This window comes from Lytechinus pictus, chromosome 13 (assembly GCF_037042905.1).
Source record: "Lytechinus pictus isolate F3 Inbred chromosome 13, Lp3.0, whole genome shotgun sequence".
NCBI lineage: Eukaryota > Metazoa > Echinodermata > Echinoidea > Temnopleuroida > Toxopneustidae > Lytechinus > Lytechinus pictus.
The window spans coordinates 23,379,287-23,406,991 of record NC_087257.1 but is presented as its reverse complement, the minus strand read 5'-3'; the positions used below and the strand labels follow the sequence as shown (position 1 = coordinate 23,406,991).

The 27,705-nt window shown below is 36.8% G+C and overlaps 2 protein-coding genes across 3 annotated transcripts in view; one reads left to right on the top strand and one right to left on the bottom strand.

Moving 5' to 3' along the window:
• LOC129275257 (ATP-binding cassette sub-family F member 2-like) overlaps positions 1-11,094 on the top strand; it is a 31,761-nt gene extending 20,667 nt beyond the window's left edge. Inside the window, exons 9-13 of the mRNA XM_064108214.1 lie at positions 3,764-3,853; positions 4,604-4,777; positions 5,282-5,410; positions 6,585-6,788; positions 8,112-11,094. Of these exons, the coding sequence (XP_063964284.1) occupies positions 3,764-3,853; positions 4,604-4,777; positions 5,282-5,410; positions 6,585-6,788; positions 8,112-8,255 (741 nt within the window). The 3' untranslated portion in view covers positions 8,256-11,094. The remainder of the gene's footprint in view (positions 1-3,763; positions 3,854-4,603; positions 4,778-5,281; positions 5,411-6,584; positions 6,789-8,111) is intronic.
• Positions 11,095-11,465: 371 nt separating this feature from the next.
• LOC129275258 (cilia- and flagella-associated protein 221-like) overlaps positions 11,466-27,705 on the bottom strand; it is a 29,056-nt gene continuing 12,816 nt past the window's right edge. Inside the window, exons 5-20 of one of the 2 annotated variants that reach the window (XM_064108212.1) lie at positions 27,476-27,573; positions 26,196-26,456; positions 25,649-25,935; positions 25,017-25,069; positions 24,371-24,435; positions 22,174-22,261; positions 21,476-21,755; positions 20,634-20,752; positions 19,870-20,058; positions 18,984-19,193; positions 18,125-18,274; positions 17,156-17,256; positions 15,893-15,991; positions 15,321-15,452; positions 14,013-14,084; positions 11,466-13,195 (exon numbers count right to left, since the gene is read on the bottom strand). In XM_064108212.1, coding sequence (XP_063964282.1) covers positions 13,069-13,195; positions 14,013-14,084; positions 15,321-15,452; positions 15,893-15,991; positions 17,156-17,256; positions 18,125-18,274; positions 18,984-19,193; positions 19,870-20,058; positions 20,634-20,752; positions 21,476-21,755; positions 22,174-22,261; positions 24,371-24,435; positions 25,017-25,069; positions 25,649-25,935; positions 26,196-26,456; positions 27,476-27,573 — 2,331 coding nt within the window. In that variant the 3' untranslated portion in view covers positions 11,466-13,068. The remainder of the gene's footprint in view (positions 13,196-14,012; positions 14,085-15,320; positions 15,453-15,892; positions 15,992-17,155; positions 17,257-18,124; positions 18,275-18,983; positions 19,194-19,869; positions 20,059-20,633; positions 20,753-21,475; positions 21,756-22,173; positions 22,262-24,370; positions 24,436-25,016; positions 25,070-25,648; positions 25,936-26,195; positions 26,457-27,475; positions 27,574-27,705) is intronic. The other variant, XM_064108213.1, reaches the window with a different exon arrangement.

Sequence of the window (27,705 nt, the reverse complement as noted above, 5' to 3'; positions counted from 1 at the left end):
TTGTGTTTTGTGATCATGGAAAATACAAACGAACTTTGCTCTGTCATCTGCTTTTGCAACGCTCACCCGGCCAGCGCAGACCGTCAGTGCATGTAGTGCATGCATCGACGGCTGGCCGGAGCAAAAAAAATGACTCTATTTTCCCCGCCTTCGATTTAGAGCTGTCGAACACCGGTTTTCAAAATAATCGATATGACTCAGGCTTACATAAAATGCTTCTTCTTTATTTGTTGACCGATTTTGATTTTTTTTCCTTCCATCTGGTAGAGCTTCATGAGGTTCACCAAAATTCTACACAGAATTTTTAAATTTGGAGTAGAAAATTATTCATGCTAATTTATGCGAAATTCATAAATCACAGAAAATGCCTCTTTATTTCTTGACTGAATTTCAAAATGCTTCTTCTTCGTCATTTCAAGTCTGATTTCAATTCCGTTTGCTTTATATGATATCATTAGGTGGGGGATTCAAAACTTGTACACAGAATTTTGAAACTCATTAAATATGCTAATTTATGCGTATTTTTTTAAATTCACATAAAATGCTTCTTCTTCAATTGTTGACCGATTTTGATTTTGTTTATTCCATCTGGTAGAACTTCATAAGGTTCACCAAACTTCTACACAGAATTTTGAAATTTTATGTAGAAAATTATTTATGCTAATTTATGCAAAATGTATTCATCAATCACAGAAAATGCCTCTTCTTCTTTATTTGTTGACCGATTTTGATTTTTTTTTTCCATCTGGTAGAGCTGCATGAGGCTCACCAAACTTGTACACAAAATTTTGAAAGTTTTTTCATAAATCACAAAAAAATGTTTTTTCTTCATCTAATTGATCAATTTTAATTTTGTTTGCTTTTATATGACAGCTCGAGGTGGAGATACAAAATTTCAAAACAGAATTTTGAAACTCATTAAATATGCTAATTTATTCATATATTTCGAAACTCACAAAAAATACTTATTTATTTGTTGATTGATTTTGATTATTTTTGTTCTATCTGAGAGCTACATGAGGTTCACCAAGGTTCTACATAATGTTGTAACCCGTAAGTGAAAACCCGAACCGTACCGTCCCGTATAATCCAATAATTTGCAAGCGGGACCCGCTGACCCGTCGGGTTTTAACCCGCAAGTAATCTTTGAAAAATGAAAATTATTTCTGCAATCCCCACACTATACAGGCTCAAATCACGAAAATATATGCCAACTACTAACCTAGCCTAGAGTGAATTTACTTACAATTTGCAAATTCGCCTTTTATTCCGGAGAGAAAATGTTTTTTGGGGTTACTTTGTACCCGAAATGGGTCGGCTCTGATCTCGTAATCGAAAGCATTGCGCAATTAACTCCTCGGATCGGAGCCGCAGCTCAGCGCGCGCTAGCTACATGTAGCCCAGGCTGCCCAGCAAATTCGATGCTCAGTTTCCCGTCGCCCGCCCGCGTTATGAAATTTGGACCGCGTTTAAAAATCAAATTCTGAAAATAATTCATTATTTTACTATTTTGACATAGATCTAGATTCAGAACTGATATAAAACATTAATATAAGCTTTTCAGTCACAATTACTTGTATATCATGTAAGTACCTGTAATTCTTTTCTCGTTTTTTTCTTGTGAATGGAATGACACTGCATGCTCAACCATAGACAGCTGGCAGCCGTCTGTTTCGAGGAGTTTTTTAACTTTTTTTTTTTTTTTTTTCTCTCCTCGTACACAGACGGCTCGCTAGCGTGCAGCCACCATTAGGGGACTTGCAATGCAAAATCCCCCCGTCGGGGCTCTTCAATTTTTGTCTTTAATGAATAAAAATTTTGAAAATTAACGCGACCAAAATGCAAATTAATATTCCCTCTTGGCATTAATTGCCAAAAAACTGAGAAAAATCAAGTTAAAAGGAACAAAAACAGTGACTTACCTCGGCTGTCGCGCAAATTCACTTCCCCGTTTTATCCGATCTTAAGTACATAAACATATGGCCATTGAGTCCCCTGTACAGATCGCGCTAGAACTTCGGTCTCTGTATTTGGTGAGTGAAGCCAACGGAGTTCAGCTGAACAACCAACATAACAGAGACCGAAGCTTTTGGTCTAGCTCAACCACACCTCGAGCGATGTTGGTGCAGGCTCCACTCAACTTCACTTCTGCTACACTACGCTCTACCTACCCGATGTAGCGGTAGTGAAGTGGAGCCTGCACGAACATCGCTCGAGGTTTGGTCGAGCTACCTCAATAAATCCCATAGTCTAGTAACCTCGCATTGGTGAGTTGTCATACGGCATATCAGACAAAAAAATCATCAAACAAAACTCAATCTGTTTTACAAGGCCGACGGGAGGCTCACGCACGTACGCATTGGCGCTTGTACTAGCTAGCCAGTCTGAGCTCTGTCTCTCTGCCAGAGCTCTGGGGGACAATTCGCTCTGTAAAGGCCTCAATGATGGTGATTTTATGTTTCAGACAGAGTTTATATTTCGGGAATATTATTCAAAACTGCCAATAAAGTTAGATGATTTCTTCATTGTCATGTATATTTAAGTTATGAATGAGTTCATTCTCACCAAATTTAGACTCCCCCATAGAGAAATGCAATTTTCGTGGAGATCTGCGTTTTCAAAGAACATCGGGAAAAGTTAGGGTATGTGGGCCTTTATTACATGGCCAAGTACTGGAATTAGATGGAGTAGAAATTAGATATTGAATTCATTTATATCCAAGTTCAACTCATAGTCACACCCACACAAACACACCCACATCCAAGATTCTAAGCATGAAAAAAATAACTTTAAAATCATGCAATATTAAACAATAAGTAATAATTAATTTGATAAGTGAACAGGGATTCCTCAAAATACAAAAACGTAGCATTTGAAAAGAGCCCCCGAAATGAAAAAAGTAGCCTCCAAAACGGTAGAAATGGAGACCCTGAAATATTACCCAAAAAATGAAAATGGAGCCCGCGAAAAAAAATGATTGATTTGCTCCCTGGCTTCAAGACAGTTCCACAGAATAAAAGTGCGTTCAAAGGTTACAAAAGGTCAAACTTTTATCTTCCGGAAAATAATGAATAATGAAATCCTCATTATGAGCTGGAAAAAATGGGACGGGAAACTCGACATCGAGTTTCATTGGCCTATGCGATTGCTTTTTACTAGACTGTGCTGCGCTGCACTGGCGCGCGCTCCTTCTTCGAAAGAGCAACTCGATGTATTTATGTCGAACTGTCTCAGTCCTGTTCACTGTTCACAAGACAAAAATACGCCAGCATTTTTTTAAAAGGAAATATCTACGTCTCTAAAAGAATCCGCCACGTAAGAAGCACATGATCCTAACTCAATTTTCGTAGTTAATGTTTTTATTATGCGTCGTTACTTCTCCCTTTTTTTTCGCATGACGGTCTGCGGGTTTGAGAATGAACTCGGCCCGGCCCACAACCCGCGATCGGGGGCATACCGGCAGGTTAACCCGTACCGCAACGGGTGCGGGTTACAACATTAGTTCTACACAGAGTTTAGAAGTTTTGACGAGAAAATTATTTATGCTTAATTTATATGAAATTTATTCATAGATCACAACAAATGCTTCTATGTCATTTCTTCATCAATTTCAATTCTATATCCTCAATTTATGTCACCAATGTAATTCACTACAGTGTCAAATTTTCAGGACAGTGAGATACATTTTAACAGGTACAGCGTGTCACTATTTTTTTGGAGCAGTATAATCACATCTTTGCTTTCATTTTTTTTTTCTCTGCAGACTTTATCATTCTATTTCCCGGAATGTGGCAAGGTGCCACCACCTGTGTTAATGGTTCAACACGTTTCCTTCCGCTATGCAGATGATAAGGTAAACCACAGAACAGTGGTGTTGGTTATGATGATAGTGGTGGTGCTATTGCTGTTGTTGTTGTTGTTGGTAGTAGTGGTGGTGATGATGATGATGTTGATCACGATGACGACGCTGATGATGATGAAAGATGATGATGATGATGATGATGATGATGATAATGATGACGGTGGTGGTGGTGGTGGTGGTGGTGATGATGATGATGGTGGTGGTCATGATGATGAGGATGATGCTGATGGTCATGGTGGTGTGGTGAGGTTGGTAGTGGTTTTGGTCATGGCGATAACGGTAACTGTGGTGGGGATGACCATGATTGTGTTTGTGAAGGCAATAAGAGCAGTGATGATAATTGTGAAGAATGTCTATAAAATAAGAGGATTTGAGTTCCGTGAGGGAGGATGATGACACAAAAGGCCGAATTACAGTTACCCTTGACCTTCGGGTCAAGGGTCACGATGACAACAACAGACCGAAGCGAATTTAGTCTGACTCCCACTGTTAAGGACCAAATACCTCAAAGTACTTTTTAAGTCTTATTTATTTGTGCAAGGTGTAAATTAATTGAGAGAAATGACTGTCGTAGTATTTCATCTGATTTGGCTTGAATGTTTTTGTCTTCATAGAGTTTTAAAAAACCCAGCTAGAAAGTAATTATGTTTGGGGGATTTTTTTCTTTAACCTAGGTTTGAGAGGGTGATTTAGTCTGCCCATCACTGACAAAATCCATGATTTTTTTTCTTCTATCGGCAGCCCCTAATCTACAAGGATGTAGAGTTTGGTCTGGACCTGGATAGCAGGATAGCCTTAGTAGGGCCCAACGGGGCCGGCAAGTCCACCCTTCTTAAGCTACTGGTAGGAGAGCTGGTCCCAACCGATGGACTAGTCAGAAAGAACTCACATCTTAGGATAGGAAGGTACCATCAGGTAAGGGTCAAAGGTTATTTCCATAAAGACATATGAACATGCAGCATCGATGGGGCAGCAAGACCCTGTATCTCACAGGGGTGCCATTTTTCAGACTAATGTTTTAATACAGTCTTTTTTCAACATATGTTTGGCCATAATAAACACGTTTTTCAAATAGGAAAATGGCCAGTTGAGATGATTTTCAGACTCTTCTATCAAGCCTGATTGGCATCCATTTCAGGAAAACCACTCTTTTAGGCAAGTTACTGCCAAATTTTTCTTTTGATGCCATGCAAAAATTCCACCACTTTGAATGTAAAAAAATAATGAAAGCAGTCAGTGTTTGTTTTGTTTTTTCACTATTTTTAGCACCAGACTTTTGGGGTAAATAGAGTTTTTGTTGCCTCAGCAGCAAAAAAAAAAACTTCCCTCCTCTTTCTTTCCTTTTTCTTTTTTTATTTTTTGGCTTGCCCTTGCCCTCTCTCTAGCTTGCTTATTCCAATTTTGTTCTTTATCATGCAGCATCTCCAAGACCTATTGGATTTAGATATGAGTTCATTAGATTGGATGATGAAATGTTTCCCAAAGATCAAGGAAATTGAGGAGATGAGACGTATTATCGGACGGTATGGGCTCACAGGCAAACAACAGGTAAGTGGTCATTCGCTGATTTGGGACAAAGTGACTTCAACTCATGGGTTGGCTAAATAACTTCAAACAGACCCCAAATATTTGAAGAAGAAGAAATGGTTAATGAAGAGGGAAAAAATCAAAGGGATGCTCCGGGCTGAAAATATTTATATCTACATAAATAGAGTAAAATTCACAGAGCAAAATGCAGAAAATTTCATCAAAATCTTATAACAAACAGCGAAGTTATGGCATTTTAAAGATTTGCATTATTCCGGTGAAACAGTTCTAGGCATATCTTCATGAATATTCATTGAGCAAACTGATGATGTCATATCCCCCACTTGTTCTTTTGTATTTTATTATTTGAAATTAGGCTTATTCAAATTGTTTCCTTCAAGAACCAACATATTGGAATAACAACTGATTAAGTGCATTAGATATTCATTGCTGCAACTTATTTCATTACAAGGGAGACAAATAATTCACACAGGTTTGAAAAAATGAAACAATTATGATTTCATGCAAGAACATAAGAAAAAGGAAAGTGGGGATGTGACATCATCAGCCTGTTTAATGAATATTCATGAAAACGTGCATATAACTAAAAACAAAAAGATATTGATGTTGTACAATATATTGCTAAACAATATATAGGTAAAATTAAAAAATTCAATAAGTTCGCTATTTGTCATCAGATTTTTATGAAATTCGCAACATTTTGCTCTGTGAAATATACTATATTTATTTAGATAAAAACATTTTCAGCCCGGAGCATCCCTTTAAGTACACTTATTTGTGCTTATTTTTAATTGCATTAATATCTTTTTTTAATTTTTTATTGAAAATATTTAAAGGAGAAAAATTAAGTAATCTCCATATTGGCAACCTGCTGGAAATGTTTATCATTGTCTTTCTGTTCATATTCCCAAATTTCCACTTTCAGAACGTTTTTTGTTTTATTCATTTCTATTCAATTCTAGGGTAAGTAGCAGCTTAGCCAAGATTCAAACTGTTCATTCTCAGAATCAAATGTTAGGTACAGAACCACCAGACCATGACACTTTTAATTATTATATTCTCGTTTTCCCTCCATGTTCATTTTTCCCAACCCCATTCAGTCTATTTGTAATATGGAGTGGTTCATTCAGATGTTAAAGAGTCTCTGTACTCTTCTTTCTTTTTGCTGTTTCAGATCTGTCCTATACGTAACCTCTCCGATGGTCAGCGATGTCGGGTCATCTTCGCCTGGTTAGCCTGGCAGTGTCCTCATCTATTACTCCTTGACGAACCCACCAACCATCTCGACATCGAGACCATCGATGCCCTGGCTGACGCCATCAACGGTTTCGACGGAGGCCTGGTGCTGGTCAGTCACGACTTCCGTCTCATTAATCAGGTGAGTTTGAGGTTGGTTTGAAGATACAGGCCTTTGATAGGAAGGAAGATTTTGTTTGAAACATGGTGGGACACTGCAGTTTAAAGATAAATGCCAGTTGTGGTAACGATTTCAAAATGAGTTCGTACAGAATCCAATGAAATGACCATCAAGGTGTCTGTTTGTATGAATAAAAAATATGTGCCAAAGGATTCTGGAAGAAGTTGTGTAATTGCTTAGAAATTAGCAAATAAGCATGGGATTCGGGTCAAGCGTCGGGCCGACATTCAAGGCAATAATAATACACTGTCCCACGTGCGCTTATCTGTGTTGGTGATCTTCAGTGTCAACGTTTTTCAGCGTAGATTTCAAGATTTCACAAAGTTGAGTTTATGTAACTGTACCAGATCTATATCCTCGATGATATAGTGACGATTAAGCCTGGTTTTACAGACTTTCTCGTGAAATCAGTGTTTACTGCAACTACTTTCATTTATCTTTAACTTGGGCTCATCAGAAATATAATATGTAAAATCAATTGCTACGTTTCATCTCCATGTTCCACTTATGTAAATTTTGTGCTTTGATTGACATTCATTGCCAAAATAAACTTCTTTAATTAGCTGTAGTAAATATGTGACCAGCTATTGACCAATCACACTATAATATCCATACTAGATGGTAAGACAAGTTGACAGTTATTGACAAGCACCATAGTAGCAGTGCTTCTCCAACAATCATCAATTTTATGTCTAAAATGGCCCCTACCCCCACCCCACCTTGAAATTTAAGTGATAAAATTTGTAATGCGAGAATCTCTGCAGCATTTCATGACTATTTTCTTTCTGAGTCCCGTGCATCAGGCTATTCTTTTTTTTTTCGAGGGCTACTTTTTACAACCTATTTTGTAAATCTATATTCTGCATTGACATTGTAGTGAATGGGGATTTTCCAGGGCTCTTTGGCCCGTATTCTGAAGGCGAGTTTAACTTTAACTCAGGTTTAAAGTTGTGGTTCAAGTATGGGAAGCCAAAAGTATCAAAATTTTTATTAAGTTGTATGTTTCTTATGTTTACTGTGCTATTTCCAGATTCATCGATGGTGAAAACAATCATCTATTTATACTTCCTAGACAATTATGAATGATTTGAGAGCTAAATGAGCTGAAATATGATATCTATACTGTTAGTGATTTATGTATCAATTGGCTATCCATACTTAAACCACAACTTTAAACCTGCTATCAGAATACGGGCCTTTTGAGTTTTTCCGGGGGAGCCTTCTTGTAAATTTTTATCCTTTCCGTGCATCTTTTGAGACCTCTTTCATTTTTTTTACGTCCAGGTTGCCAAGGAGATCTGGGTGTGTGAGAAACAGGCGGTGACTCCATGGAAAGGCGACATCCTCTCTTACAAGAGCGCCCTCAAGAAGAAGATCTTGAAGGACGTCGCCAAGGCCGCTGCCAAGGTTGCAGCCAGTGGAAAATAACCCCCACGTACATCCCTACAGCAGTCATAATAGACCAGGGGGCCGTTTCATAAAGCTGTTTGTAAGTTAAGAACGACTGGTGAACCCTTCTTACAAGCTGAACCATCACCAATTCAATATACCATTTACCACAAGGAAGGATCACCAGTCACTCTTAACTTACGATTAGTTTTATGAAACACCCACCAGGGGCCAGTAACACAAACCCTAGCAATCAATTGTTGTACAATTAATTATGATTGATTGCATTGACCACAATGTACAGTCAGTCATTAAAATCAATTGTTGTATCAGTCACTAGGCCTTGTGTTATGCGACTCTCGATATGTTTTCATTAGGCTGTATTAGTTCTGTATGACTATATGAAATATTGGAACAACCTTACATGTTGAATCTGGGTCAGATTCTTAATCATTCAGTTTCCACAAAATAAAGTTTAAATCTGCTCTCAGTAGATTTTGTTTAATCTATTTTTGTTTGCAAGCATTTGACATAAATTATTGTCCAAATTTGATCAGGGTTATAGGAAATTCAAGTTTTCCGGGGGGGGGGGGGGGGGGGGGGGGTTAGACCGTAGAATATTTAAAGTATCTCAACTTGCACAAGAATGTTCCAATCGTTCATTAAGTCATGCGTAACTTAATAACGGCTTCATGAAACTCCATTTGGAACCTCTCTAGGTGATCTTTTCTTGATCGCTGTAGCTGTTTTTGCCTATAAGCAAAGGTTGCAACTTAAGGCGACCACACACCCTGCAATTGGTCTGCGACTCAATTTTGGAATTTAAACGTAGAATTTGATACTAATATTGAGACTTGGAATATCTTACTGTGTAATGTACGAATATCTATATTCAAATCTGTGACTATGCTATCATCCTTAGAATAAAAGCAAATTTAATATCTAGTCGTAATGACGTCATAGCAGTCGTACGATTGGCTACGATTTGAAACTAATTTGGCCTTTACTCCAAATTAAAGACTTAAAATCTTACAAAATGGTTATATTAGTATATTTTCAATTAATTTTAACCTCAAATAAAATGATATTTTCCATTCACACTTTCATGAAATGAGCAAAATGCGATTTGGTCAAAAGTTGGATCGCGAACAGTCGTAAGGTGTGCGGTGGCCTTTACACACTTAAGATGGGAGATCTCCTGGGCTGATGCAAAATTTTCTGCTCTCACTTGGGTTAGGATATTTTTCCACCTTAGCTGCATTTCTCATCATGTTGCTTCTTGATATATTTTTCTCTGTCTTGAAACAAAAAGTCAAGATATTTATAATGGGACAATCAGATTTATCATGGATTAAACAAGAACAAGATGGTATGAGAGAGATTATATGAATCCTCAAATCTTGGAGGGCATTATTTCATATCAAGGGGTGTAGTTGCTTTGTTTACATTATTATGTCTCTATAAATCAGGCACCTGTGGGCTTTATTATTATACAATGTACTCAATATATTGTGTATCACAATCTTAACCCTTCAAATGTAAATAAAATAAACATTGCATAACGTAAAAAGGAATACGATTACGTTGTTAGTATAATTTCCTGAAATACCATGCATGGTGGCGTATTGGAAGATTTGAGAAGGGTCATAACATGGCCCGCTGGTAAAGCGATTTCATTAAACTGATGTGGCTACCCCTTGGTAAATAAAATAATGTTATTGCTAAGGTGTTTATTAAATGCTTAGATAACACATACAATGTGATTCTGAGTAATTTTGCCTGGCATTTGCGATTTGAAGAACAGATTTTTTTTTTTTTAATGACTTTTAAAACCATAGGAAAGTTTTATCTTTATTCCCCTTTTTCCATCATAAATGTGTGTGCAAGATGTTCGTTCGGGTTGCATTATGCAAGCATTATTGTAAAAAATATACAAACTAAGAAAAAAATAATGTATTTATATCATATTTATCTACTGCCTCTGAGCAGGATGTGGTATTTATATCTTAGTGTAAGGTAAAATTACCTTTGTGTCAAAGGTATCATTATTGAGTCTGCCCTTTCTCCGAAAGACTCATTACAGTTATTTAAATTTTAATTTCATTTATTGTGTGTAATGGAAAGAATGACAAGTTGAAGAGTCATATGAAGATAATGCAAACATACTTAGGACTATTATTATTGGGTTGTCTTGGATTTTTTTTTGGGGGGGGGGGATGGGATGCTGTTTTGTTTGAGATTTCTTAAGGGGATTGGCCCAAAAGTAAGGAATATATGTACTAGATTCATGTTAATAGGGGAAAATTTTGAGGTTTTTTTTTTTATGGAGAGTTGGAGATAATGTTCATCTATTTAAGTTACCCTTTCAAACAAAATACCAACTCTGTTGACAACTGAAACCTCATTGAAAATGGTTTTTGATAGTATTGTACAAGTTAAGCAATTCCTGCGTGTAAGTTGAAATTTCAGTGCAAAATTAGATTGTCATTAATCATGTTATGCCGAGTGTAAAGCAGACTCGCAGAGTATAAGAATGTCATTTTCTATTCAGTTGATAATTCACATATTTCATTACATCAAAATTATATGGCAGCATGATTTAATATATGGAATACTAGTATATATATCCTCAAGTAGATTTTGAAGCACAAAATTTCCCCGAGCACTGGGTTAACAGATATCATATGGAAATCCTTCATCAGGGCACCCATTTTTTTTTCTCTCCCAAATAATAGTTTGCATGTATTATTGTTTTTGCCTGAATTTAATGCTTATGGCATTGTTATTTTTGCACAACTATAGACTTTTTAATGTGTAGTGAATAAATAATTTGATTAAACTTATGTTAGCATGGAATTAAACCGTATTTAAAACCAAAGACTAATAATTGTATTCCGTGACATTTTTTCTTTCTTTAAATTGTGTATATGGAGGGAGCAATTGATATTGAGATGAGATCAAAAAATCAAGAACTAAAATGATAGATTATGGGAAAAAAAAGAGACGAACTGAGAGAAAGAAAGGATGTAGACATTTTTAAGTGGGAAGAGAGAAAGAGAAAGAAAAAAGGGTAGAAATATATACTTTAGATGGGAGGTGGAGAGAGGAAAAAACAAATGGGAAGCAAGGAGAGTCAGAAAAAGGAATACATTGGTAAATAATAATTTAGATGATTAAAATCTACTAATAAAACAGTCTCAGCACAGAAATTCAAAAGCAAAATCATAATAAATAACAATAGACTTGCTATAAGTTAGGAGTGTTGGACCATATACATTTATATAAAAGGCACTCTGATATGTACAATTTCTATTACCAATTTACAAATGATACAAACACAAATAAACAATGTTTAAATTCAAATACATGGTAGCACTGACCAATTATGTAAATCAAGGTTTTGATATGTTTGCATGCTTACATTAAGGCACCTTTATCAAGGCCTATGTTACATTGTTTAGCAGAAATCCTGTGGAGTGTCTTTTACAGTGACATTTCTGCATTGCCAATACAGTACCAAAGTGATGACGTCACAAAAAACTTTTTTGCATTTCAGCATTTTTTATACCATATTTCAGTAGAGCATGATGAAAAACGTCCACTTTCAAAATTCGGTGCGAATCGGTCCATGGGGGCCCCCCGAGATATGACCATCTGAATACATAATTAGCCCCTTTGAAGTCGATGTACATGTATGATTGGGCTAATTATGTATTCATGAGGTCATATCTCGGGCCTCCATGGACCGATTCGCACCAAATTTTGGTAGTGGAGGTATTTCATCATACACTACTAAAATATGGTATCAAAAATGCTGAAATGCAAACTTGGAAATGTCACACTTCGGTACTCTATTGCCTCCTAATGATCAAAGACGCTTTCAAGTTTCCCGCTGAAAGACAGCTCTGAATTTTGTTAGTTGCCTCACATATTAAAGTATTGGATTGTATTTATAAATAATCAATGAATAAGCTGGAAATTTCTGCACAATTCGCTGCATAGACATATAACCAAACTTGTGAATATAAAAGCTTTTGAATAGTTTTAAGACGGTTCAGAATTACGGAAATGTATGCTAAAACCTTGGCTAATACAGTACGTCAAATTTAAGTTTCTACGTAAACAATTTAATTCATAGATCTTTCATGTTTGCAATCCGTCACAAACTTTTCAGAAACAAAAACAGATCTCAAGTAAACATACTGAATGCCCTTTGACCACCCATATTTAAATTAGACTTGGCCACTGATAGCAATGTGAATATGGATATTTTTGCCTTTTTTCATGTACAAAACTTTTATAAGATTTCATATACAAGATGTTTCAAGTTTTGTACATGTTAAATAAATGGATAAAAAAGTGATATATTCATACCGGTATTCAGACTCCAATAATGGATTTGTGTGTTCAGTAAAGAATAAAAAATGCACATTCATGAAAATTGTGAGTCAAAATTTATACGGATCTTTTTGCTACACTACAAATCTAAAGGGAGGTGAAGCTATAGATAAGCTTCAATTGGACGGATTTCCAAGTATTTGGTGTTCAGTGATGACAAGGTGATATAGATACTTCCATACAAAAGAATGATTAAGTTGAGAGAATATATCCTGGCACAAGAAATAGATTATTCAAAGTTATCAAATTCATAAATTAAAAAAAAAAGGTTTTATGAGAGTACATATGCTTAAAATCTTGAGATCACTGCACATCTTATGACTGGTCTATGACCCAATTTTGGAATGAAACATCTCTCATTTGATGTCAGCATCAAGGTTATTCATATGGATCACTCTCTTCTTTAAGATTTAGATGTTCAGACTGTAATCATCTTCTTGAAAGTCAAAGAACATCAGTGTAAGACCAGATCAGGGTCGTTGGTAAGATTGTTCATATGAGTTACTCTCTCTTGAATCTTCTCTCCAAGTTTGTTGTATCTCTTCTTCAGGAATAACTCCAGCTCACGTTCTCTCTTCTCCCTGCAAAACAAAGCAGAGGGGAAAGAAATGGACTATATAAATAACTTATAGATGAGTAAAGTAAATGTCCAACTGGATTTACCGGTACATGCCTTATGCCTAACTCTCATTTTGACTTGAAAATAAGACATGTGTGTCTAATTATCTACATTATTGTTGCATGAACTGTCATTTCTCTTTATCTATCTTGGTTAGAATCGTGGACAACATTTTTTTTTTTTATTATTAATATTTTTTTCTCATTTCTTTGATTAGACAACTAGATATTGACAAATCCTGGAGTGGATTAGATTAGATTCCTTCATATCATTGGACCAGGTGGGTGTTTCATAAAGCTGTTCGTAAGTTAAGAGCGACTTTAAGAACGACTGGTGATCCTTTCTTGTGGTAAATGGTATATTCATTGGTGATGGTTTAGCGCGTAAGAAAGGATCACCAGTCGTTCTTAAAGTCGCTCTTAACTTACGAACAGCTTTATGAAACGGCCCCCAGGTATTAACATTTTATCCCTTCTGTCTTTGAAAAAACAAGGTCTACTGATAAAGCAATGTCCCACTATCCATAAACCCCCAAATCAGTGCAAGTTTTCACAGAACCTCACAGCAACAAATACAAGTAACTGGAATGACAATATGAAAGCTAGAGAAGTAATTGCATGTAACTGGAAACTGGCGGCAGGGCCGGTAACACAAAACATTCAATGAATTGTACAATTAAATGTAAAACCATGTACAAAAGTAATAATCAATTGTGAATATCGTATGTTACAGGGGCCACGAGTCTTGTGAAACCAGGGTCCAGTGAGTGTGGTACTTACCTAGGGACAGGTCCATTGGACGAGACTGGATTATTGTGTGTAGGAAGCTTGGAACCATAGGGAAACTCCTCACTACAAAGTAATCAATCACATCATAAACAACATAGACAAAGTATACAACACAAATAAGAACAAAGGCAACCCCAAAAAATCAAGTGTGAGAACAATAAGATATTGTATCAACAAAGACATTTTCAACATACAAAAGAGTAATGTGGGTACTTTTTAGATTTTATGTATTTGTTTGTGAAGTATTACTGGTTGTCAAGCAATGCCTGCATCTTTAAACTTATTGCTAAATAGTTTAATTGGAATGTATCTTTAATCCAAATTTTAATGAATGAATAAATGAATGGATGGATTGACGAATGAATGATTGGATAAATGAATGAAATGATGTATGTATGGATGGATGGGTAAATGGATGGATGGATGAATGAACAAATGAATGAATGAAAGAATGAATGAATGAATGAATGAACCCCACACCTCATGTTACCAACAAATAAAACAAAAAATCCCTCGTAAACCTAAAATTGTCACTCATCCCCTTTCCAAGTTTTTCTACCACACCACAACCTCCAAGATCACCACCACCAATACCACTATCACCATCATAAAATCAACCTCAACAAATACCATTAACCCTAGTTTGTACAAAAAACAACATAGTCTATCTTAAAAAACTAGCTGGTCAGGGAGGGCATGTTTTGATATTTGAATTCTTAGGCTCACTGGTGATCATAAATAGAGAAAAGCCAGTGAATTTGTTTCCCTAATTTTTCTTTGAGTAATTTTGTTTTTAATGCATTTATTGAATCCAACTTGTCCTCTACCCAGGAAAAAAGAATATTCCTAAATCATTGAATGCCATAGTCATGGGTGCCCCTTTGATTGACCCCTCTTATTAGGTTTAGAGAAGAGAATTTGTAGTTCCCTTCTTTTGCAATAGATTGCAATAGATGTAATAATGTAATAGAGAAGTGTGCCCTGTAAAAAGTGGCACTGCCCTAAAAATATTACAACTCGAGGCCTTGAGGATGTTTCACAGAGTTAAGTGTGACTTAGGGTCATGCTTAAATGCTAGTGAATGCATATGAAGCACAGAATCTTCTACATACCTTGCAGCTCGTGTCCTCTTATCATGATTCGACCAATGAAAATTGAAGTGTGACTCAAAGTCACACTTCACTCTTTGTGAAACAGCCCCCTTTTGACCTTTCAACTTTGATCGTCATATGCCCCTTGTTATACCAAAGTAACCACTAATACTGGAATTCACCTCAAACCCTGCACATCTTGACTCACCTTTCCGATGGTTGTTGGTGGTGATCTGGAGTCCTTGGTGGGACTATCAGGGGGAACTCTGCATTGACCATACCGGGCGTCAAAGCAACATTGTCTGTTTTCACTTCCGTCGCTTCATCATCATCATCATCTCTGCATAAACAAAACATGCATGCAATAGCAAATCTATCATCAGTCAAACACTTCATTATTCAGGAGAGAAAAGAGTACATATATTGCACATTTCTTGAATAAGCTAAACATTTTACAGTCGTCTTATTTACGCAAATTTCATGACTCACCTACAACTAAGATTTCCCTGAATGAAATGTATAGTTAGAAACTTGCCCAATTGAATGGAAAAGGTTTGACATTTTAATTCCTCTGGCAATTTAAGGATTTTAATTATTTTAATCATTTACAAATAAATATCAATAATTGCTCGCAATGAATACAGACACAAAGTTTGTAGAATTTCTTTTCTCTTTCTTGGGATATATTTTATATTACTTTGGAGAGTTCTGCATCAAAAGTTAATGAGCCAAAGCACAAAATGTGTGGTCTCACATTGGTATTGGAAAAACATGACTTACGAGTCATCTGAGACGATGTTCTCCTTGTCTTCAGTCGGTAAACCATCCAGAAGCTCCGGTACAGATTCTGGTAGTAGATCTGGACTGAAAGTATCCGTCCTGTATTAGAACGATCAAACAGAGTCATTGATGAATATAAAATGATACAAGTAATAGAAATCAATAACAAAAGAGTTGCAAAGAAATATCTCCTTGGATTTACTTGTTTTATTGAGAATGAAACATGTGGGGGTTGATTAGTCTGCAGGCACAAAACTTTGATTTTCGAAATTTACATAGTGTGTAATGCAGAGTGTGAAGTAGTGAGACTAGATTCACTAAGTACTGTGGCTGCCTGACACACGACAAAGAGTTTTCGAGTCTAGTCTTCACTCTAGACATGGTATAATCGGTTTAAGTTACTAATTTGAGTCTGTGCTTGCAGACTAGGTGGTGATCAGGTACTAAGGATACCCTTTCTCAACTTAGAATCATGATTTTCAAAGATATTTACTGTAACATTCCAGCAAATTAGTCAGTCAAAGAGTCCATTGTGAAGATAACTGACCATAAGGCTCATAATGCTCTGACCATTCTTGTCTGACCCAAAGGATGACAATTATGAGTGAAATAGCAGCTGGATAAGTGATTTTGAATTTTAATCACGCACAAAGTTACTTACTGCCTTCGATAATGTAAAATTACAATAATTAAAGCAATATTGCAGTTAATTTGAGCATTTCACAAATACATCCACCACCAGCATTCAATATCATTTTATTGTTGGAATAGACATCAGAATGAAAATTTGTTTTGCCCAATTAATCGTGGGCCCGGCAGCCGCTGTGCAGCGCCAGATCGACGAGGCTCAACCCCTTTAATTGTTGAACGCCAAACAGGATAGCAGCAACTCCCATCTTTAAACATCTTTTGGTGTGACACGGCCAGGGTTTGAACTCTCGATCTCCCGGTTGTAAGACGGACGCTCTACCAACTGAGCCAACAGCGGTTGTCTCAGTGAGACTAGATTCAAGGGGCCTACTTTTCTTATGGGCCAACAACTTTCTCCAAGATAGCACATACCACAAGTAAGAAATGTAAGAATCCCAAGTACAGGAAAGAATATGGATTGATCAGTAGAACTAGCAGTAAGATCCCAGAAAAACTGTAGTGTTTACTCAGCTTTATGAAAATATTATCACGTAGAATAGGAGAAATATACAGTTTTAACACAGAGTTGACGTTAACGTCACAATGAGGGCACTATTGCGATTTGTTACTCACCACCTTGGTACCCATACATTGGTTAGTGTTGGTGTGTTAGCAAGTGAGACTAGACCTTGAGAAGGGAACTTCTTCCATGCCATTACTCCTTTTATTACATCCTGGAGGGACAAAGGTCAGAGGGGTCAAAGGTCATAACAAGAGCAAAGAAGTCACTAGGTAGAAGGCAAGTGATCATGTTCGAACAGAGTTATTTAATAGTTTCATCCCATTACTCACTCTTTACATCCTGGATGGACGAAGGTCAAAAGGGTCAAAGGTAAAATTCAAGACAACATAAGAATGACAAATGATGACTAGTATATACTCATTTAAAGACTTTGTGGCTGAGCACATTTATGAATTTCAGTATAAAATTATATGTGACACTGTGAACTAAGCAAGCTGTAATGTATTTTACAACTTATATCCTCTATTCTACTATGAGGTTAGGTAATAATTTGGTACATTATTCATGAATATTACCGAAGGAAGATGAACACCTAGCATTCCACAAAAGTATTAACTAGAATTCTTGTTAATCCTCAAATCAAACCAGGGTTTGATAATCAGAATAAAATCCCATGTGTTTTCTATCAAGTAAAAAGATAGCAATAATAACCACATAACTTGTCCAACATTTTGAAAGCTAAAGCTAGGATATAATTCCAACTGCCTAAGGGGGGGGGGATGTCGATATGTTTGTGTCTGTTATTATTTTTTGGTCAATATTCTATTTGTGTTTTTAATCATACCATAATGTAGTAATCAAGGGAGTTGGCTTTGACAGGTCAATGGCCTTTCTGACTTCCTACATCCGCTACATTTTCTTTTCATTTCTTTTATATTTCTACCATTTTTTATTACTTATACTGTGATTTAAATTCTTTTACTCCTTTGTTGTTGTATCATATTATACTTGTATATATGTTTGTATGTTGTAAAGGATGTCAAATGAACTGAATTGAAGTGGAAAAAAAATATTCCTACCTCTTTATCCAGGTATCTCTTGAGCGTTGCACCGTGTTTGTTCCTGGGATCGGAGTGGGTGTATCTAGGCAAGGGGCAGAGATGGAAGTCTGGATCTACCTCAGCGTAGGGTAGAGGGGGTAAGAAGACTTGGAGACCTGGCGCAGGGTTCTTCATGAGAAATGTATAAAAAAATGGAGATTAATTCTAAACTACAAGTCGTGACTGAAAACAGCAGTGAGTGGCAGAAAAACAAGCAGGCAGAATTAACAATTCGGAGCACATACCAAAAATAATATGATATAGTGCTGCAAGATACTACATATTTGGGTAATTCATCATTGTATGCAGTAAAATCTATGAAATTGTGATATATTTTCCCCAGTGAAAATCATTGTCAAGCACAACTATCAATGTTCATATCACTTTGAGTCGATCAAATGAGTCACAAATCATGTTTTGTAGAAAAAAATGTTCAAAATAGATTAATCAACAGATCAAGGCAACTTATAATAATAATAATAATAATAAACAGTTCTTGTATAGCGCATATCACGATTATGAATAATGTCTCTATGCGCTTCCAAAGGACTTGGATATTATTACCCCAGCTGTAGCTTGGCAGCCGTAATTACTAAGATTACAGCGCACACGCATTTCAAGGAATAAATTCCTGCCAGGTACCCATTCACCTCACCTGGGTTGAGTGCAGCACAATGTGGATAAATTTCTTGCCGAAGGAAATTACGCCATGGCTGGGATTCGAACCCACAACCCTCTGTTTCAAAGTCCGGAGACTAATCCACTGGGCCACAACGCTCCACAACGCTCCACGCTTATTAACAAAATGATTTCACAGACACCTAGCTAATACACTCACAAATATATGGAGGGACGGGTAGTCTACAGATTTGAAAAGCCCAGCAGGAGGGACAAGTTGAGAAGCCATCTTCCTCGCCTCCCCCGTTACCAGCTCAATTGGTTCCTCGTCGTCATCGTCTTCATCATCGATGCCTTGCAATCTCTCCATGGCTGCATCATCCTTCTCCTGCCAGGCTGGCTCAGGCACTGGCATGGTGATGGTCTCATCCTGAAAGTTAATGACAAGGTCACGGTGAAGGTTAGGTGAAAGTCATGGTGAAGGTCATGAGGGTCATATAGAAAGGAATTGTCATGGTAAAGAATTCTAAAGGCAAAGATCTACGGCAGGAAAATAGTAAGAGTCATGGTAAATTTTATGGGTGAAAGTGAAGGTGAAAGTCATTGAGGTCATTGTGAAGTCATGAATGCCACGATGAAGGCATTGTGGAGAACATGGTGGATGTTACACAAATTAAGTCAAGCTCATGAAGGAAGTCATGGTGAAGATCAAAAGAAGGTCATAGAGGTGAAGGACATATGACAGTCATGGTGATTCATAATGGAGATCATGGTGAAGATAATCATTGTGATGGTTATGCTGTCAGAAATTCAAAAGATATTAGGAAGGATTTCAACATCAAAACATAAAACTTGAGTCTCTCAGTGATCCACAACTATTCAATGACAATTAACCCATATCATCATTTTTAACCTGTTTCATGCAAATCAGTCAAATGGTCCACATTCACCAAGTCTAGCTATCGTCAGTACAAGAAATAGAATAGACAGAGAGCAAATGTGAAAGCATAATGCATTCAGCACCAATCTTTGGTGTACAAATGCACAAAGATGTACCAAATTCATATTAAAAACCCTTTTAGGGGTAAGTAATGATAAACACATACCTCTGCACCTGTCCTGAGGGGTCGGACCAGCTTGGGTGCCACATACCCACCAGCTGCGTCCTGTACGCTATGCGCCTTGTACCCCATCAGCCGATACTGCTGGGGAACCTTCAGACCGAGGTACGGTACTTTCCGCTTCACCTCAATGTCCGTTGCCTTGGCAGGGACAATGCCCAGTGCATCAGGGGCCTGGTGAATATGACACAAATATGACACTGTATTTATGTTGTACAAGTTGATATTTGAATAATATGAATATTAATGCTAGCCACACCAATGACTATTTAGCTAGAGCAATGCTTGAGGCTGCTATATTTACAGTTACACTTCACCCCTCATTCCATGACGCTATAGCGTAGTGCCGTCTTGGGCAAAAGTCAAAATTGAGCTTCAAATATGGCGGTCTAATGATTGGATGTTCTAATAACGTTATAAGCGATACATTCAAGCAAGAAAACTGAAAAACCCTGCCCTCAAATCGTCTTTCCATAGTACAACTTCTGTCACTTAAGGTTTGAATGTGATATCACATGAAAATCTTTTAGAATAATAGTGAAATTCATGAGATATAAACCAGTATGGATTTTCATTTATTCTTTAATTGGTGCATCCGGTCCCTATCAGAGCAATGTCAGCGGGACAAGGTTGACAAATCTGATGGTAATGACCCACCTCTACTTCATATATGACACTATTTCACTACTTAACTTTTAATAAAGAAATAATAATGGAGTTTTAAAACAAACAAGGTACGAGTATCTTACCATATCATCCTTGTAATCTGGCGAGATGTATGATGGAAAGGCGTAGGTTAGTAGCTTGTCCGAGCTGACTTCAAGGGGTAAGTGGTCATATTTGGCCTCACCATTATTACCAAATGTCACTGAAAATGAAACATAGTTATAAAATAATGGATGATTTATATGAAAAATAAATATTTATTTTAAATGCAAAAACGAAAGTATGCCTTTATCAAAAACAAATGATCATGCATATGTTCATATTATATATGTTTAAATATAATTTCATTCATCATTCCTATTCCTTTATCGACATGTTTCTTTAACGATATTGATAATAATAAGATAATAATGCTAACAAAAAATATATGTATAGTACATATGATACAAATGGTGCTCCAACATTATGCGGGTTTGGCTGGGCTTTCTATTAAAGTGAATAAAAGATACACAGAATTTGTTCCTGCTGCTGTCCATTAACACCTGGATGGAGAGTGGCAACTGCAGATTAATGTCTTTCCAAAAGACATTACAGAGGGTTTTTTTTTTTTACATATAAGCACAGTCATTTTGCATGCAGTTCATCTGGTCTCTTTGGGCTATAATAATCAGTACCGGCCGCACAGAAATCTTTCGGACTGGAAGTCAAAACATTTATTTCACTATGTAAGCGATGCATTGTTGTTACATTATGCATCGCTGCTACATAACAGGTTGTAATAGGGCTTCTGTTAGCTCATTGTTAGTGCTAACAATGTTCTGTGCGGTCAGTACAGGTCATGAAAATCAAAATTTCACAAAATAACTTCGAAAGAACATTTAGACTATACAAATTTGTCAGGAATGCAAAAAAATTCTTTCCTTACATTTCTCAACCTTGCCAGCATTCCCGGACTTGTAGTCCGCTACGAGCTTGCTCAGCATGGACCACTTGTCTGCTGCTCTCTGCCTTAGAATGACCTTCTGGACAGCCTGCTGGAAGCGTCCGATGGCTCGATGCTTCATGGCCCAGGGGTCATTGCAGTAGAGGTCAAACTGTGCCACTGGGTCAGGGACATGGGTCATCCGTCTGTAGGTGCGTCGCTGGGTGCATGTGGTCGAGACACGGTTGAACTCTATCTCTGGAAGTGGGTCTCCTCTCTTAAACTGGATGACAAAAGAAAGGAATTTGTTTGATAGCAATTCCATTAAATAATCAACCTTTCTCTATTTTTTTCCTCTTCAGCTTTACTTCGAGACCTGATAAAACCAAGTTACAAGCTTTACAACTTTTTATAGAAAATAGAGACTAATCATTTCATGAACGGTTTGAAGCACATACTTTATGGCATTTTGTAATATGGTTAAGAAAATTGCTTACAGAAATCAAAATGAAAAGGAGGTATATTTACATGTCAGGTATATTACTTGGCAGTCAGAGGGTTAAACTAAAATCTAATTTATGAAAAGAGACCATGAACACAAATTATTTTGGAATATTTATTTTTTACAACAGTCAACTGTTAATGCCCCCAAAACAACAAACAACAACAACAAAGTTGGGGAAAAGGGATGCAGAACTCACATGATAATCTTTGAGAGCTTCTTTTCTTGTTTCAACAATCTGTAGTCTCTCATCTTGAGGCATCTGCTCTCTGCCCAGGTGGACTTGCCTGTTTAAATGATAATCATAATAACAGTTTTAAATCGGAAACCACATTAATCATCCAAAACTCATCTCATACAGGGAAACTAAAGTATATATTTCGAAGATAAGATGAGTGAGAATTATTGGAATCTCATCATCATCAATCCAAAGTTTGAAATACAATACATGTTACATTTATATAGCGCATTACATTGACATTTAAATCCGGTTTTGTCCCTGTGAGCTGGGGTGGCCGGAATCACCTCACTCTCGCAGCAATCGCCTTTACCCTTACCCTCCACCTTGCCCAATACAGTGCATCCTTCACCCTCAACCCAACCCTCCTGCTCTCCATCTCCACTGCCTCTTCCATGTATGCTTTGGCAGTCCCCTCCTCAAGGAATTTGAAACAAGATTCACATTTATTTGAATTTGAGCAATTCCATAATAAACTAACCTTGTGTAGGTCTGACCAGCATTTTTCTCCTATGATATTTCACTTCATGGACTATTCATATCATAGTCATTTGAAAGCATTAAAACTTTTCATATGAACTAGAAAACAGAGACAAATCCTTTTCGGAATGTTTCGACTCTTAAAATAGGGGTCAAACGTATACATTTTTATGGAATTGTCCCTTAGCCACTCTATCATAATTTCAAGCTCCATCTAGTGAGGTCTGGGGATTACTTCACAAAGCAGGAGTCAATTTCATGCGTCCTGATGTTCAAAAATGTTTCTAGAAACATACCAAAGCATTTGGGTAGTACCAGTACAACAAAGAACTAATAAATCTTTCAAACTAATGAAACATCTACATTAACAACCTTAAGAAATATCTAAAACAACCCCCCCCAAAAAAAAAAAAAAAATAAGTAAATAAATAAATTAATTAATTAATAAATAAATAAAAATCAATAAATAAATCAATAAATAAATCAATAACAAGTGGAACGCCTCTGGCAGTCTCGCCTGCATTATGCGATTTAATATAGCAGCAGTGCTAACTTTGAAAACTACTATAAAATAATCATTCACAAAAACACCATTCATATAATGACATTATACCACGTTCATTGACCATAAATGACATTTGAACGGTGACTTAAGACTTGTCAACTACACCCATGTCCACATTTCATTCACTCTATCTATAAACTTTCAAAGTTATGATGGCAATTCAACAATTACCCCAACATGGCCTAAGTTTATTGACCTTTATCTGACCCTTGACCTTGGTTTTGTGAACTGAAACTCACAGGGGATGTTCAGTGATACTTGATTAATCCCAAGTTTTATGAACTAGATCCATAAACTTTTAGAAATAGGATGGTAATTCAACAAATACCCCCAACACGGCCAAAGTTCATTGACCTTTAATGACCTTTGACCATGGTCATGTGACCTGAAACTCGTACAGGATGTTCAGTGATACTTGATTACTCTTATGTCCAAGTTTTATGAACTAGATCCATAAACTTTCAGAGTTAGGATGGTACTTTAACAAATACCCCCAACACGGCCAAAGTTCATTGACCTTAAATGACCATTGACCATGGTCATGTGACCTGAAACTCCCACAGGATATTCAGTGGTACTTGATTAACCCAATGTCCAAGTTTCATGAACTAAATCCATAATTTTTCAAAGTTATGATAGTAATTCAACAAATACCCCCAACTTGACCAGTTTATTGACCCTAAATGAACTCGAGCAGGATGTTCACTAATACTTGATTTACCTTATGCCCAAGTTTCATGAACTAGGTCCATATACGTTCTAAGTTATGTCATTTCAAAAACTTAACCTTCGGTTAAGATTTTGAGAATAATTCTCCCAACATGGTCAAAGTTCATTGACCCTAAATGACCTTTGACCTTAGTCATGTGACCTGAAACTCAGGCAGGATGTTCAGTAATACTTGATTAACCTTATGTCTAAGTTTCATGAACTAGGTCCATATACTTTCTAAGTTATGATGTCATTTCAAAAACTTAACCTTAGGTTAAGATTTGATGTTGACGCCGCCGCCGCCGTCGGAAAAGCGGCGCCTATAGTCTCGCTCTGCTATGCAGGCGAGACAAAAAGAGAGAGATTTCTAAAATAATACCTCAAAAAAGAAAAAACACTTACCATCTTATTTGATTTCTCCTCTCTGCCTGAACATCATCCCTCACTTCCCTATCAAACACAGCTTCCTGTAAAGTGATATATTGTCAAATGAATCATCAGACAAGAAAGAAAAGTGCACCCTTATCTATTTTCTTAAATTAATCATAGTTGAGGGATAGTTCTAAAAGAAAGTCTCTAAAATCAGGGTGAAATGTCTTCATACCAAGTTCTAGCAGATCCTGGCATAGTTTACGCAAATGAACCAGTCAAACAATTAAAACTCGGTAATACAGAGTATATTGACATACATATGAGCACGGTATTAATTACAGCTTTTTTCTGTGAAATCTATTAAGAACAAATCTCAATGAAATAGCAGTCCAATGTCAAGATTTATGTTATTTACATCTGAGAAGACAACCCGATTCAGCATTGTAAACTTAGTATTTTGTATATGTAGATACCATGCACTAGCATTCATCTTTCATGTTCATAAATTTAGAATTGTTAAATGAAATTTAAAGATTTCCTTCATATTTCCACTTTTTGTTTTTATGTGAGTAGCTCTGGAATAAACTTTGACAAATATTTTGAGCTGTATGAGTAAAGAACATGTTAAGTTTTTAATTTTAAAATTAAGAAACATGCTAAAATTCAGTGAGTTTACCTTTAACTGTCTTGGGTTGAGTGCTTGGGCCGACCCTGATTTTGATTGTACAGCTATAATGAAAAACATGGAGAATCAATTATATCTTTCAACATACACAGAGAATGCAAGATGCATAAAAGATTTCACTTCTCTGATCATCCAACATTATCATTAAGAAATAAAGCCACATAAGTCACCTAAAAAGAAAAATCCTGTAAATTCAATATCATAACCACAACTCATTTTAATCTTAAAGGTTCAAGTTTCAGATTATATCGATTCATTGATTCATGAAACTTTTTGTTATCAATATTACAGACTATCAAAAGATTTCAAGGTACAATAAAAAAGGGATGGATAGATTGACTGCATGCAGTCGAAATTTAGGCCTCCACCATTGCCAGAGCAAAAATATATCACACTCACAACTTCTAAGTATTTCAAAGAATGACCTCTTTGACCTATGACCTTGTAACCCTAAAATATAAACAAATCATTTTAAATCATAAATGTATAGTACTGCATACTTTTACCAAGGAAGATGATATTTTCAAAAAATAATTATTCATCACAAGAATGGAAACGGGATTGATGGACAAACAGAGGTCCCGAAAACATATGACTTCTACTGACCGAAAGTCAAGACCTACCTTCCCTTAACTCCTTCACTGTGAGCTTCCCTGGGGTCTGCAGTAACACTGCATTGACCGAATGCTGGACATCCAGATTGGATGGGAACCTCACACCGTTCTTCTCCGTGCCTTCCTTGGTCAGCTTGGATACAGTGACCGTCTTCTTCTTAGCAGTCTTGCCCGTTCCTTTCTTTCTTCTGGACATTGATATGGGTGAGATGGACTGGGGGTCAAGCTGGACGGCTGTGTTGACCGGTGAGAGTGGACCTTCTGTTGTGGTGTCGATAGGTTGGGTTTCGGGAGGACTGTGCAAAGAAATCATAGATGGATCAATGGTTGAGGGCCCCATTTTACAAAGGATGTCATTAAAAAACTATAAAGAAGTCTTGAATCTGATTCGCTAAGGAATGTGGTTACTATGGTAACTGCCATTGCAACATGTGAATGATGTTATAAGTTCAAATCGGTGACTTTTCAATTTTTAGAGACTGTTCACAGTCTCGGATCAATCGTAAGACATGTGGTGGCCTTAACCCAGTTGGATCTGCTACTGCTCAATACTTACACAGCCAGACCAGGGCTGGAATGTCCGATGAAAGTGCAATCTAACGGCTTGGTGTTGAACTGAGAGATGATCAACTGAAGCTTCATGATCGCCGTGCTGAAGTCCGAAGGGGAATAGGTAGCGGTCAGTTCGACCTGACCATTCCCCGGTACGGTCCCGCTCATAGGTGTGATGGTGATAGCAGGGTGGGGTTGGATGAATTTGAGCTGGTATTCAAAATCCAACGGGATATTGCACTTGATGGGAATTACCTTTCTTGATCTAGTGGGAGGGTGGGGGGGGGGGGAGAAAGGTGGAAATGCATTAAACATCAAAATCAGCTTGGAATGATAGCAATGGGTATTTCTTATAATTCTATCTTTACAACAGGATAATAGACTTTGAGACAAATTATCTGTCTAGATCTGGTAGAGTAAAAATAAATGAAAGAGATAATGTATTAAACACCATAGAGACAGCTCCCAGTTAGAAGAGTGGGTGTTTGATAGTGACTCTATCTTTACATATTGTTTTATGGGTGCACAAGCAAATGTAGAAATTATTTCAAGAGAAGTTCATGATAACTTCTTTTAGGTGATCCCAATAAATTGCCTGGCAACTATCATAGTGTTCATTTTTTTCCTGTACACAGTATGAAAATGAAATAAATATACATTCAGACATAGTTAATTGAAATTTAAGATGATAAAAATCCATTTGAGTATACCCTTTATAGACCTCGAATATGCGTCCTCGGATCTGTTTTATAAAGCTTATTGTGTGGTACACACAATTTTATGCAGTTTTGGTGACCATTTCTTGTACTAAATGACATACCCCAATTGTTCTGTTTTAATAAAATGGGAGTAAACTTATAATAATTCTCATTAAATATTGACAAAAACAAATCTTGCATTCAGATGCTCTATAGCAACCAGAATTTAAATCTACAAAGACCGGATTGTAACTTTAGCGGATGGGAATACGATAACAATAGCTGGATTTATATAGTGCTTTTGGATACAAAGCGCAATTATTATTACCCCGGCTTCAGCTCAAGTTTTATTTTATCAGCAGCGCCAAGTACACTCAAGGAATTTATCCTACCAGGTACCCATTCACCTCACCTGAGTCGAGTGCAGCACAAAGTGGATCAAGTTTTTGAAGGAATACACAGAAAACAAATATTTGAGAATCACAAGATAGGGTCATCGGTCGTTCGTAAAATTGTGCCTAACGTATAAACAGTTTTATGAAACACCGCCCTGTTATTTCTATCTTGAGACTCTATTACATCTTACCTTTGGGATACAGGTGTAGGAGGAAACTTGACTATTTCTGGAAAGTCAGCCATCATGACAGGGTATGCATGTACAGGGATCACAAGGTTCTCTGTACTCTAGAATACAAAGAGGAAACATGATGTGGTCTCAATAATATGCTGAATAGGTTATTTCTGCTCAAAAATTGACAAAGTATTCTTCATCATTATAAGAGTTCCTTGGCAGAGGAAGTTGCGTTCATGCACAAC